The 13,237-nt window shown below is 37.9% G+C and overlaps 1 protein-coding gene across 1 annotated transcript in view; it reads right to left on the bottom strand.

Moving 5' to 3' along the window:
- Positions 1–2,237: 2,237 nt before the first annotated feature.
- NUFIP2 (nuclear FMR1 interacting protein 2) overlaps positions 2,238–13,237 on the bottom strand; it is a 24,124-nt gene continuing 13,124 nt past the window's right edge. Inside the window, exons 3-4 of the mRNA XM_021704177.1 lie at positions 5,468–5,500; positions 2,238–2,868 (exon numbers count right to left, since the gene is read on the bottom strand). Coding sequence (XP_021559852.1) covers positions 2,816–2,868; positions 5,468–5,500 — 86 coding nt within the window. The 3' untranslated portion in view covers positions 2,238–2,815. The remainder of the gene's footprint in view (positions 2,869–5,467; positions 5,501–13,237) is intronic.

The raw sequence follows: 13,237 nt of genomic DNA, 5'->3' as shown, positions 1-13,237 counted from the left end.
GCTTGTACCTAGGCAATTAAGTCCATTAACCCAATGCCCAAAAATACTGACAATTAATATGATGGGGCACTAGGGTTCCCAGAAAGAGACATTCCTAACTATATACCTCTAACCATATAATTAAGGAAATTTCAGTGGAGAAAAATCAAGGTGAAATGTTGCATTGTTTCATTTAGAAGTGAGACTCTCAAAAACCTTTGGACAAACAGGTAAGGGATACATTCTCTTTTTTGGCTTCTCTAAACATGGAGGCCTGAGGGCTGTGGAAGGGAAGTAGGAAAGCAACAAGAGATTTCTAAAGACATTTTTTAAGTGTTGCTTCTAAATTAAAAAGCCCAGTGCAGATGGGGACAGTTTTTTTTTTATTTTATTTTATTTTTAAATATATATTCATTCAACCTCTATGTCACAAACCCAGAAAGTTTCTTGTGAGTTGTGAGACAGAAGAGCTTTTAAATTCCAGGCAAGCAAAATGGACGTTTAAAAAAAGAAGGGGGGTGGCAGGGGGAATCTGGCCCTAAGGCGACAAGTGGTTACACAAGGCAATTGAACACACAGCAGAACTTTAAAACCTATAAAACAAACTGGAGTCTTTTTGTCCTTTAATCACCTTATATCTTTTTTTTAAACTTTTTGAAAATTTTTATTTAAAAAAAAACACAAAAACACAGACTTCTTTCACTTCAGTATGTGGTATGTTGCATTTTCCAGTTTGTTCAATGCTTTAAAGCTCAAGGATGCCTCTGCTTTCAATTGTACATGGGCCTGAAGCATCCTAGCTTTTGGCAAGCAGGCAGGAGACTCAACAAAAATCAAAATAGGAACAAGGCAGACTAAATGCAGGGCACATCTGTAAACATATTATACATTTGAAAATTACAATATCAGTAAAAGTGATACAGTTTACAGGTGAAATGAAACTATCTGGAACTGGCCTACCACAAGTTTCTGAACCTGGACTGATACAATAAGTTATTATATATATATATTATGTATAAAAAGTTTTGTTTACATCAAGTGGAATTGGCAATCCATGCTTATACTTTTAAAATCTAAGCAGGGCAGAAATCCAGACTAAAGATATTTTCTCTATGTTGAGTCCAACAGCTTCGTTCACAAACTACTTGTTAAAAGTCTCAAATAATCAACAAAACAAGAAAACTCATCCATACTACAATCGCTCAAAACTGGACATTTCTTAAGCAAAGGGTTTGAGCAAAAGTAGGTACCTTCTCCCCCAAACACCCCAGGGGATCCAGTCTACTTTTATTAGAAGACTACACCTCTCTATATAAATGCCCTGCTATTTTAACCTGTATTTGACATACATGGATATACTAATTTCTGTGTGTGTGTGATGTGATGCTATGTCAGGCCAGAGAACTTGTTTTTATGTCACTAACATCACCCAATCTTAAATTGGACCCTTAGTTTCTGCACACACACAAAAAAATTTATTTTAGCATGCTATATACAAGCTGCAGTGCAACAGGATGGCAATGTGATGATAAGACAGGGCTAATGCTCTTCTCTGCCCAAAAGAAAATTTCCAGAATTTCACATTATTTTCCTTAAAAAACCCATTTTGCTCTAGTAATAAAATATATTTATTAAGATATAATTAGAAGCTAATAAGCTCAGAAGTATAGTTTGCATGAAAACACACCTTCTATAGGCAGGGTTTATTACCTCCTCACTGGCTAAAAACATGAAAAGTTTATAGTTTTCATGGAAAATTTTCTTCCCCTTTTAGATATTTCTGAGAAATTAAAAGAGAATTTACAGAAAGGTACAGAAGTTTCTCTTTAGATGTTCAATGAAAAACAAGGAAAACAGCACATTTAGTGTTAGTGACAGAGAGCAAGTCTGGAGCACCTACAGTTGAAAAGCAGAATATATTTTTGCTCCCACTTATACAATTACATTAAAATATGGGCAAAGGAATATTTTTCCGTATTAAATATCTAAAGCCAATTGTTTGCTCTGTAACTTTTCCTTAAATGACACTCATGGATTCTTCACTTTGTTAAAGTCCAGTATGTAACCAAAGCCAAGTGAACTATGTACCACCAACTATTCCAGAATTATAGAACTTCAATACCCTCCCCCCTTTTCCCACCCCACAAAAAATAAAAGGAAAAGAAAGAAAATATTTCCCCAACACCCCACAGAGGCTGCTTAACTCCTGGCAAGACATGCAAATCATATTCGCTAAAAAAAAAAAAAAAAAAAAAAAAATACACCCTTGCAAACTTCAAGGCATTTATCCAGCATTCTCGCAGGGCTCAAAGTATAACCAAAAGATCAAGGGAGGAGTGGGGGAAAATGGTGAATCATTCTGGGTTCCCCGTGATTAGTGTATCACTTTAGTCACAGAACAAGATACAGAGATCTTTTAAGTGGATTTGCCTTTCCAGTGGGTCATTTGTTGCCCAAGTTGATGACAGCAGGAACTTTAGAACCACACTTGTTAATAAGTCTGTATTCATTAATCACTTGCATTCACACTTAAAAACAAAAACTAACAAAAGAAAAAAGAAAAAAAACAACAACTATTCAGTACCGGAGATTAAATAACCATGTGTAGTCTCTTGAAATAAATTTGATTCCTTAAGAAGTCTAATTACTTTCAGTTGCCTTTTTTTTTAAATAACTATATATATATATGTATATATATATATTTGTATATATTATCCTGTGATTCTACTTATGGTTCCTCTGCTGCGTTGAAGATCTAGGAGCATAAAAGCCTTGTGTCCCCCATGAACGGTGGCTCTAATGCTGCAGAAAGGTTACAAATAGGCAGTCTGGTCCTTCATTGATCTGGACTATCCATGGCTTCATTGTAAGTGATTATCCTTTTGGGATCTGGAGAGAAGGTTAAAAAATAGATACATAAATAAAAATAAGGTCTGGAATGCCAAAAGCCCATATTCCAACAACAAATTCCAAATAACCATCATCATTTTAGCTGCCTTTTTTATGAAAACACAATTTAAAGACCACTTCTTTGGGGCACCTTGGTGGCTCAGGTCATATACCAGGGTTAAGATCGAGCCCTGTTTTGGGCTCCACCTTGGGCTCTGCGCTGGGTGTGGAGACTGCTTAAGATTCTCTCTCTTGGGGGCCTGGGTGGCTCAGTTGGTTAAGCGTCTGCCTTTGGCTCAGGTCATGATCCCAGGGTCCTGGGATCGAGCCCCACGTCGGGCTCCCTGCTCAGCGAGAGCCTGCTTCTCCCTCCCTCTGCCTCTCCGCCCAGCCTGTGCTCTCGCTCTCTCTCTCAAGTAAATAAAATCTTAAAAAAAAAAAAAAGAAAAAAGATTCTCTTTCCCCCTCTAAAAAAAAAATTAATAAAAAAAATAAAGACCACTTCTTTGTATTAACACACACGATCTACTTTTCCACAACCCAATAAATAGTTCGGCATCCCAAAGGATTTCCAGCAACAGTGTCCTCTAGCCAGTGAGGGCTTCAACTCCTACAGATTAGAGAGGGGCTGAGTTCATTTAAGAAGGGTTTATGTGTTTCTCCCAATTATAAAAGCTTAAATCGTCAATAATCCAATACTAAAACACTTGGATTTATTTTTCTTCTCAGTAAAATGAACTCAAAATTTACTTTAACCTGTGGGGGCTGTCTAGTAAGGAACTGTTCAAGGCACATCTAGCACCAAAAACTTCTGGTTAAGTTTGGCAAAACTATCAGTTCAGTTCTAATCATGACTTATTTCTTCCTTCCTCCAAATTTCCCATAGCACCACCAGTCTTTATTCTCAGCAATGTGCATAAGCTAAGATTTGGGTGCTATTCTAAACTCCAATTATGCTCCCCTGTTCTAGAAGGCAATAATTTTATTACATACCATTTCCACCTATCTAAGAACTTTTAAAAGTACATATGCTTTTAATAAAAAATAGGAAACCAATAAAACTTGTCGCCTAATGGCTAAATATAAAGGCCTAAAAATAATATTAAAGATCTCATGCTCACCTGAGCCTAACAGTCAATCTAATTTAGTGCAGAGATAATATAATACCCTTTCTAGGACTCTAACAGCCATCCTCTAGCAACCTGCTATGAAGATAATGCTATTTTTTTTTTTTTTTAAGATTTTATTTATTTATTTGACAGAGAGAGACATCAACAGAGGGAACACAAGCAGGGGGAGTGGGAGAGGGAGAAGCAGGCTTCCCGCGGAGCAGGGAGCCCAATGTGGGGCTCGATCCCAGGACCCCGGGATCATGACCTGAGCCGAAGGCAGACGCTTAACGACTGAGCCACCCAGGCGCCCCGATAATGCTATTTCTTAATAGTTAATAGCCATTTTACAGTAAATATAGGAGGTCTATTTTTGCAGAGTATATTTTCTAGTCTATTTTTTTGTTTGCCTTTGAATAAGAAGGCACACAGAAAGCAACTCAAAATAATTTAGGAGCTTGCTAGCTATCTTCAGGCCACAGCTGTGTTAGACAAAAAAGACCTGGCCTAAGTACAATAGAGAGATGGAAGGAGGAGCAATGCCCGGAAATCAGGGAAACCTACATTTTTAAAAAAGATTTTATTTTTTATTTTTTAAGTAATCTCTACACCCAATATGGGGCTCTAATTCACAACCCTGAGATCAAGAGTCCCATGCTCTTCCAACTGAGCTAGCCAGGAGCCCCCAGGGAATCCTACATTTAATCTTGCCACTTTTTAGCTTACATAGTGACCTCTCTCACTTATATGAGCTAGCAAAGTGGATGGGAAATGGGATGCAATTCAGTTACAGGGTTCTAAAAGCCCAAATCTATTAGTGACGTTCTCCAGACTGAAACTTACTTTATTTCAGGTATTCCGTATCTACCACATTTTAATGTATTTGGAAAAGCACACAATAATCAGGATAACCAATTTAAATTTTTTGAAAATTCCAAACAATCCAGATGTGGGTTATTCAGTCCCTTTGCCTTCCTGCTATTCACATCTTATACATGTGGTTCACGAAGGAAGCTAATTTGCTATTCTTTAGATTTTTAACCATCTATTATTTCAGAGAATATAACAGCCCAAATAAGGCTTCTAAAACAGCTAGCTAATATTTTTCTGAACTATGAATTTCAGTTCTTAGGATACCACTTGTCTACCACACAAATACAGATAAAGACTGGCTATAAGTGGAAACACTTATTCATGCTGGTTTCCTAGATTAAAAATATTTATGTTCTGTCTTACTTTCATAATCAGAGGGGGAAAAAATTCACGTTCTTCACCTAGCAGGTGAAGAGTATTTTCATATACTCTTTTCAGTGTTACCCCATGTTTAGCAATCCTGGTAAGGCAGCCAATGTCTTTTAACTGCAGTTTTAAATAATTCAAAATATAAAGCCTATTCACTTGGTGGGTCACTGTTTGTTATTCCCACCCAATCATAGCATACACTAATTAATCATTAGTACTAACATTTTAGGTAACCTAACCATTCTTACCTTGCTTCTGCAAATTCCAAACAGATTCCATTTCTGCAAAGAAAGGAAAAAAAAGATTATTTTATACACTAAGTTTTATAGAGCAAAGTTTAAAGCTATGCTTTTCACTTTAAACCTAAAAAATCTAGACCGGTTATTGCTGGGCTGGAGGTAGGGTTGAAATAGCACAGTTCTACTAAATCTTAGACAAAACACTCTTATTTTCTTGGAATTCTCAAGTAGTGTCTTTCAGATTGCCTTAAGTTAATTACAGAAAGTGAATGATAAGTCTGCCTTTCGGCTCAGGTCATGATCCCAGGGTCTGGGATCAAGCCCTGCATTCGGCTCTCTGCTCAGCAGGGAACCTGCTTCTCCCTCTCCCTGTCGCTCCCCGTTTGTGCTTTCTTTATCTCTGTCAAATAAATAAAATCTTTAAAAAAAAAAAAGTAAATTATCACCTGAAATCAAACTACCAAGAGAACAATTCTATCTATACAAATAGCAAAGATGTGCTGAAGCATGCTATAGATAATCTCAATGGTATTTCTTGTAACAGCTCATTGTTATTTAAAAAAACGAAGTATTTTTTGGCACCGATCATAACCCAATGGGGTACCCAAGTCTTCTAAATGAAGCATTCAAATTTGATTAAGCATTCAAATTTGCTTAAAATGCCTTATTAAAATTTTACTTAACTCTTTGCTATAGGCAAGTGATTCTGCTCTTCAAACCACACCTACTCTTATTTTTAACCCGTAAGGTCAAAATGCCAATCCATACCCATTTATTAGTCAACACATCCTCATTTGCTCCAATTCCATTGAAATGTGATCACAATGTGCTTACTTTGATAACTTACAGTGAAGAAAATATGTACATGACCGAACTATAGTGACATACAGAGAAAAGGCAAGAAAAATTCTATCTGTAAGCATTCCAGAAAGCTTCACAGAGGGCTCATTTGAAGGTTTGATGAATAAGACAATAGATGACTACTATACCACAAGAACCAAAGAACAGGAAAATAGGAACTACAATACCTTGAAAGGAAATACTCTACTAGGTTTATAATGTAAACAAAGACTACACAGTAACAGGAATGAACTATGACTAGAGAATAAGTGCTCTTCCCATGGCCATACAACTGCCATTCTGAAAGACAAAAAGGTGATTTTTCTTCCGTATAACTGGATTTTGTGTAATTGTATTCCATATAATTTATCACTGGCCAATTATAGTTAATGAAAAATAAAACTGGAGCTCCTTAAGATAGGATGTATCTGGACATGGGTTATAGTTAAGTTAAAACATAATCTCTCCTCAGGGCTAAAAGTGTATAAATCTCAAATTATTTTTTTGTTTTATGTGTATTGTTGGAATCAGAGAATAGTAGATCACACTCTCCCTGCTCCCCTCTATCCCCCACCAAATTCACTCCTAAAAAACTTCTAAGTTTTGAAAATTTGCCAGAATTGGATGTTTGGAACAACAGGTTAATTATTCAAAATAAAGTAATTACCCAGATAAAATTGCATTCAAGGTATCATAATAAGGGCCTGATTAAACAAAGACCGGGAAATAATACATTAGTTGTCACTTGGTCCAAGAGCTTAGATGGATGCTATGGGCTTCAGATTACTGGACAGGGGCATCTGGGTGGTTCAGTCGGTTAAGTGTCTGCCTTGGGCTCAGGTCATGATCTCAGGGTTCTGAGATCAAGCCCCGCATTGGGCTTCCTGCTCAGTGGAAAGTCTGCTTCTCCCTCTCCCTCTGCCCCTCTCTCCTTGTTTGTGCTCACTCTTTCTCTCTCTCAAAAAAAAAAAAAAAAAAAAAAAAATCACTGGACAGATACCCATCCAAAGATTGGCAGGAAAATCCCCATCTCCTAGGTCTAAGGGGAGAGAACTGTGACCAATCTAATCTGGAAAAAAGAAGATGTATCAGGAAGGTTATTCTAGTCATGTCACTCATATCTATTAATCTAATTTCTATTATTTTCAGACAATTAGGAATAGCTGAAATGGTCATTAGAGCCATTATCCTACACATTTCTGTACTTCAGAATAGCATACTTTAAGAAGTCCAAAGATAAGCCTTTTCTTGGTTGATCTGACTTCAAAAACATTAATCCAAAAAAACATTTTTTTCTTTTAATGAAAGTACAGAAATCTCACATCTTGCAACAAATAAAGTCCTGAGTTCTGTATTACCTGATGCTCATTAAGTCTGTTTAATGTAAAGATAAATGTGTATTTAGTTGTATGTTGAGAAAAACACCAACTTTTCATTTTGACCCACCTATGCTATAACATTTCCTTTTCTCCTCCCCACCACAAACCTCAACCTGCCCTTCCCCCCCGCCACCCTTTTTTGGTGGGGGAAGGGGAGGACTACACTCAGGAGTCCGTAAAAACTAGAGTACTTTAAAGGCAAACATATAAATTTTAAAGACAAAAATAACTTTTTGCACCACCCAAGGTCTTCATTGGATTGAAGACATTTCCTTAGCTTAATCTTAGAACATTCAGCTTTAGGTTTTAAACATAAACTTTATTTTTTTAAAGATTTTATTTATTTGACAGAGAGAGAGCCCGAGCAGGAACACAAGCAGGGGGAGAGGCAGAAGCAGGCTTCCCGCTGAGCAGGGAGCCCGATGCGGGGTTCAATCCTAGGACCCTGGGATCATGACTTGAGCCGAAGGCAGACGCCTAACCGACAAGCCACCCAGGCACCCCAGGTTTTAAACATAGATTTTAAATGATTTCTGGTAAGAAAGTCTTATTACACACTCAAATAAGGGCTCTGGAGTAGTGAAATTGATTATGCTTTTTGAGGAGGGGAAAGGGATGTATGACCTAGCTAAAAAATTAGCCATGGGCCAACCTAGCTTCTAGCCAAGAAATACATCAACATTATCTGAAGTGCTGAACTGAGAAATGAAGCAATTCCCCTTCCAGTTATTTAATATTAAATACTTCTGTAACTAGTAGCAACTTGATGTCCTTGATTAGAATTTCAAGTTTCCATGAAACTTAACTGAAGATCAGAAAGAAGGGGAAATAAATCAAATATTGTTTGCACGATTACATGTTATGCTTAAACAACCATACTAAAACTAATAAGCTAGTAATAGAGAATATATAGGAAAGGAGAAAATTGTATTTTTGCCCTCTTTTAAGTTACAAAAGTCTCCATGCAGATTCTAAATACAAAACAAGTTATTCTGTGTAACTGTTTTAACTACCACAAGAGAAGCTGAACAAAATAAGGCACATTCAACTATACAAAATCATAACATCGTAATTAATCTTTCTACTTTTAATACTGCCCTCGCCCCCCACCCCACATGGTCTTTTACTTCCCAGTTCTTTTTAAAGTTGGATCCCAGCACCCAGTTATGCAAATAGTTATTGAGAAATGGCACAGGACCGAATTTGCTAACATAAGTGAAGGTTTCTGCTTTTAAAATATACCAAAGTAGGCAATTTTATTAAAATTCCGCAATTTAGACTGTCACCATCCAAATGTTAAATTTTACTATATAAAATTTTTCAAATATTTAGTTATGCCACCTCATCATAGAAAATTTACATTCAATTTTCTAAAGCAGACTACTACTACTTCCTACATAGCTCCCTATCACAATGCTTCCTGTAGTAGATGTCCAATAACCTACAAGTTCTAAATTCCAAGTGGAATAAAAAGTACTATTTAGGGGCTAGGGATATAGATGTGAAACCAGAAAGGCTCTGCCTCCGTGAGCTTAGAAGAGACAGCTTTTCTAGATAGAGGCATCAACATGAACAAAGCTTGGTGATATTAATTAATAAGTATGAGGTATGCTAAAGCAGGGGTCAGCAAACTGATTTCTACCCATTGCCTGTTTTTGCAAATCAAGTTTTCTTGGAACAGAGCCACACCCATTTTATATATTACCTGTGGCTGTTTTTGTGTACAAGGCAGAATCAAGTACTAGAACTGCAAGGAAGAGACCGACCCCCTGGCTCACAAAGCCTAAAATATTTACTATCTGGTCATTCATATAAAAAGTTTACTAGGGTGCCTGGGTGGCTCAGTTGGTTAAGCGACTGCCTTCGGCTCGGGTCATGATCCTGGAGTCCCGGGATTGAGTCCCGCCATCGGGCTCCCTGCTCAGCGGGGAGTCTGCTTCTCCCTCTGACTCTCCCCTCTCTCATGCTGTCTCATTCTCTCTCTCAAATAAATAAATAAAATTTAAAAAAAAAAAAAGTTTAATAACCTATGCTTTGGTGGTCACAATTATTTACTAAGGCTGGATGTCACTAAGACAAAAAGATTTAGACAAAGAACAAAACTATTCAGGGAACAGAGATAAAAGTCACTAAGAAGGAAAGATTCACACAAAGATAAATGCTATTCTGCTATTCAGGGGATAGCACAAAGGCACATACAAAGGAAAGTTTACTATTTACATCATATAGGTGAAGGAAAGTCACTGAAAATATGAGATTATTGTACTAAATACTAGTAATGATTGAGGTAACTGAAGAGTATGGATGAAGTTATAATACAGTAGTCCCCCTTATCTGCAGGAGATAGGTTCCAAGACCCCTCTCCCCAACAGTAGATGCTTAAAACTGCAAACAGTACCAAACCCTACGTATACTATGTTTTTTCCTATACATACATGCCTATGATAAAGTCTAATTTATAAATTAGGCACAGTAAGAGATTAACAATAAAATAGAACCATTATAACACACTGTAAAAAAAAAAAGTTATGTGAGTGTGGTCTCTCTCAAGTATCTCAATTGTACCGTACTTAACATTCTTCTTGTGATGATGTGAGATGAAAAAATGCCTACATGATGAGATGAAGTGAGATGAATGACAATAGGCATTGTGACGTCGCGTTAGGCTACTACTGACCTTCTGACGATTCAGAAGGATCATCTGCTTCCAGACCACAGCTGACCGCGGGGAACTGAAACCGCGGAAAGCAAAACCACGGATAAGGTGGGACTACTGTACAGAAAAAGAGCCCAGTAAATATTACTGCAAAAGTGAAGAAATTAGGACAGTTGTATTAGAGATAGAAAGGGAAAAATGGGTATGTTAGAGACAGGATCCATTAACCTAATAATTAGGGTTTGGGGAAAAAAGGAATTCAGTTTTATATACAAAGAATTAGAGTGGTGATGTTGTAAATACATGGTCTGAACTCAATGTAAAAGCAGTTGAAGTTTTGAGCTTAATACACAGTGACAGAATTGGATGAGATTACTCAGAGGAGTTTGAGTAGCATGAAAACGAGACTGAAAGAACACCAACACTTGAGAAAAAGAGAATGATACCAGGAAGGTTATGCTGAATGATGTAACAAGTAGGAAAGTGGGTAGTTAAGGAAATGCAAATTAGAGAATTTAGGGAGGGAGTGTTCAACTACTGCAATTCTTATTCAAAGTTAAGACACTGTTCACTTTCTAGTCACTCTTTCTCTCTGGCCAGATGTCACTGCCTGGTTCAAGCAGTGGTACCTTATGAACATTTCTGCAATGTAATCTTTTAACAGGCCTCTCCTGCCCTTAATCGGGTTTCACTTTCTATCTTCTACACCATGGCTATCATTCTCTTCCTCTAAAAATATAAACCTAAAAGGGACCAAAACATTTCAATGGATTCTCACTGCCTACAGGGAGACTAGATCTGTTTGTCTTGTATAAAATTTCTAGCATTTGACACAGCCGTATATCAATAAATAAACTGGATGACTAAATTAAAGATTTTTCTAACTTGCACCACTCACCTTCCTTGAAGCACTCTGAAATGACTAGCATGTTCAAATACTATTCCATTTCCTCCACCTAAAATAGTTATGACTTTCCTTGTACAATAAATAAGCCAATTTCCATTTCTCTTTTGAATCCTACTAGCCTCTCCTGACCCTCCCACCCCCTTTAGGGGTAACTCTATGTTCCAAACACGTTTTATATATTTTTATACAGAGCAGTCACACTAGTCATGTATTTCTTTCCATGTATGTTTCCCTTTTAGACTGAATTCCTTAAAGACATGAATCCCCTCGGGCGCCTGGGTGGCTCAGTTGGTTAAGCGACTGCCTTCGGCTCAGGTCATGATCCTGGAGTCCTGGGATCGAGTCCCGCATCGGGCTCCCGGCTCGGCGGGGAGCCTGCTTCTGCCTCTGACCCTATCCCCTCTCATGCTGTTTCTCTCGCTCTCTCTCTCAAATAAATAAATAAATAAAATCTTTAAAAAAAAAAAAAAAGACATGAATCCCCTCTTTTCATCTACTTATCACAATTGCTTCGCACAGAGCTCGGTGCAATATGTAAACATTTCAATAAAATATTACTCATAAATCAGTCAGGAAGTAATAATATAACAAAGTAGTATTAGGTCCATTTGAAACTGATTTGACCTACAAAAACAGCAACTGCATATGGTCCAACCAAAAATTCAGCATTTAATTCTTCAAAGAAAAAGACTTAAAGCTAAGAGGGTTAAAGCCAACTTGAGGCTTATTTTTTTTTTTACTTTTAAAATTGAATGATACTATTGTCCCAGTTTAACAATACATTTAAGGGGCACCTGGGTGGCTGTTGGTTAAAAATCTGAATCTTGATTTTGGCTCAGGTCATGATCTCAGGGTCGTGAGACTGAGCCCCGCACTGGGCTCTGTGCTGGGCGAGGAACCTGCTTAAGATTCTCTCTCTGCCCTTCCCCACCGCCCCTGCCCACACACTCTCTCAAGCTCTCTCCCTCTCAAAAAAAAAAAAAATTAGTACCTTAAGAAATTCTTTAAAAACATTTAAACATTTTAAAAAGCACATGTCTCAGGGCACCTGGGTGGCTCAGTCAGTTGAGTGTCCAACTCTTGATTTTGGCTTAGGTCATGGGACCGAGCCCTGTGTCCAGCGCTGTGCTGGAAAGAGTCTCCTTGAGATTCTGTCTCCCTCTCCCTTTGCCCCTATGCATGCACTCTCTCACTCTCTTTAAATAATGTTTTTAAAAAACTAAACAAAAATAAAAAATAAAAAGCATGTCTTCCCACCCCAAAAGGAAACAAATCAAATATAAGGCCAAACAAGGGGACTGCTACAACTGAGAACCCCCAGATCAATCTACCACTGATCTTGCCTTCCAATCCCTTATCAAGCCATTACTGGGTATCTTAGCACCATGTTTTGCTATTCTGATTTCCCTTCCCAACCAGTCAGTCCGGAGTACCTCCCTATTCTTTTGCAAAGACTGTCAGAATCTTCTCCCCACCCTTTTCTTTTCCATTTTGACTATACCAGAGAATTAACAGCTTATTTAATTTTTTTAATTTTAGGGGCATCTGCCTGGCTCAGTCAGTGGAGTGTACGACTCTTGGTCTGGGGTTGTGAGTTCCAGCCCCATGGTGGGAGCAGAGACTGACGGAGAGTTGCATGCTCTACTGACTGAGCCAGCCAGGCACCCTGATAACAGCTTATTTTCAAGTCAATTTGACTAAAGTACTTAGAAGTCATCACCTTTTTAGGAAAAACTTAATATAACTTTTCATTGCATCAACTTCAGTCTTATATTCCCAATTTGGAGCTACACCAAACTAAATAGAACTGTCTGGACCACCTCTAGATACATACATTAGAAACTTGGAGCTTGGGCACCTGGGTGGCTCAGTCGTTGGGCATCTGCCTTCGGCTCAGGTCATGATCCCAGGGTCCTGGGATCGAGCCCCACATTGGGCTCCCTGCTCAGCGGGAAGCCTGCTTCTCCCTCTCCCACTCCCCCTGCTTGTGTTCCCTC

The sequence above is a fragment of the Neomonachus schauinslandi genome, chromosome 15 (genome assembly GCF_002201575.2).
Source record: "Neomonachus schauinslandi chromosome 15, ASM220157v2, whole genome shotgun sequence".
NCBI lineage: Eukaryota > Metazoa > Chordata > Mammalia > Carnivora > Phocidae > Neomonachus > Neomonachus schauinslandi.
Note: the sequence above shows the minus strand (reverse complement) of the source record. Positions and strands in the feature narration are given on the sequence as shown.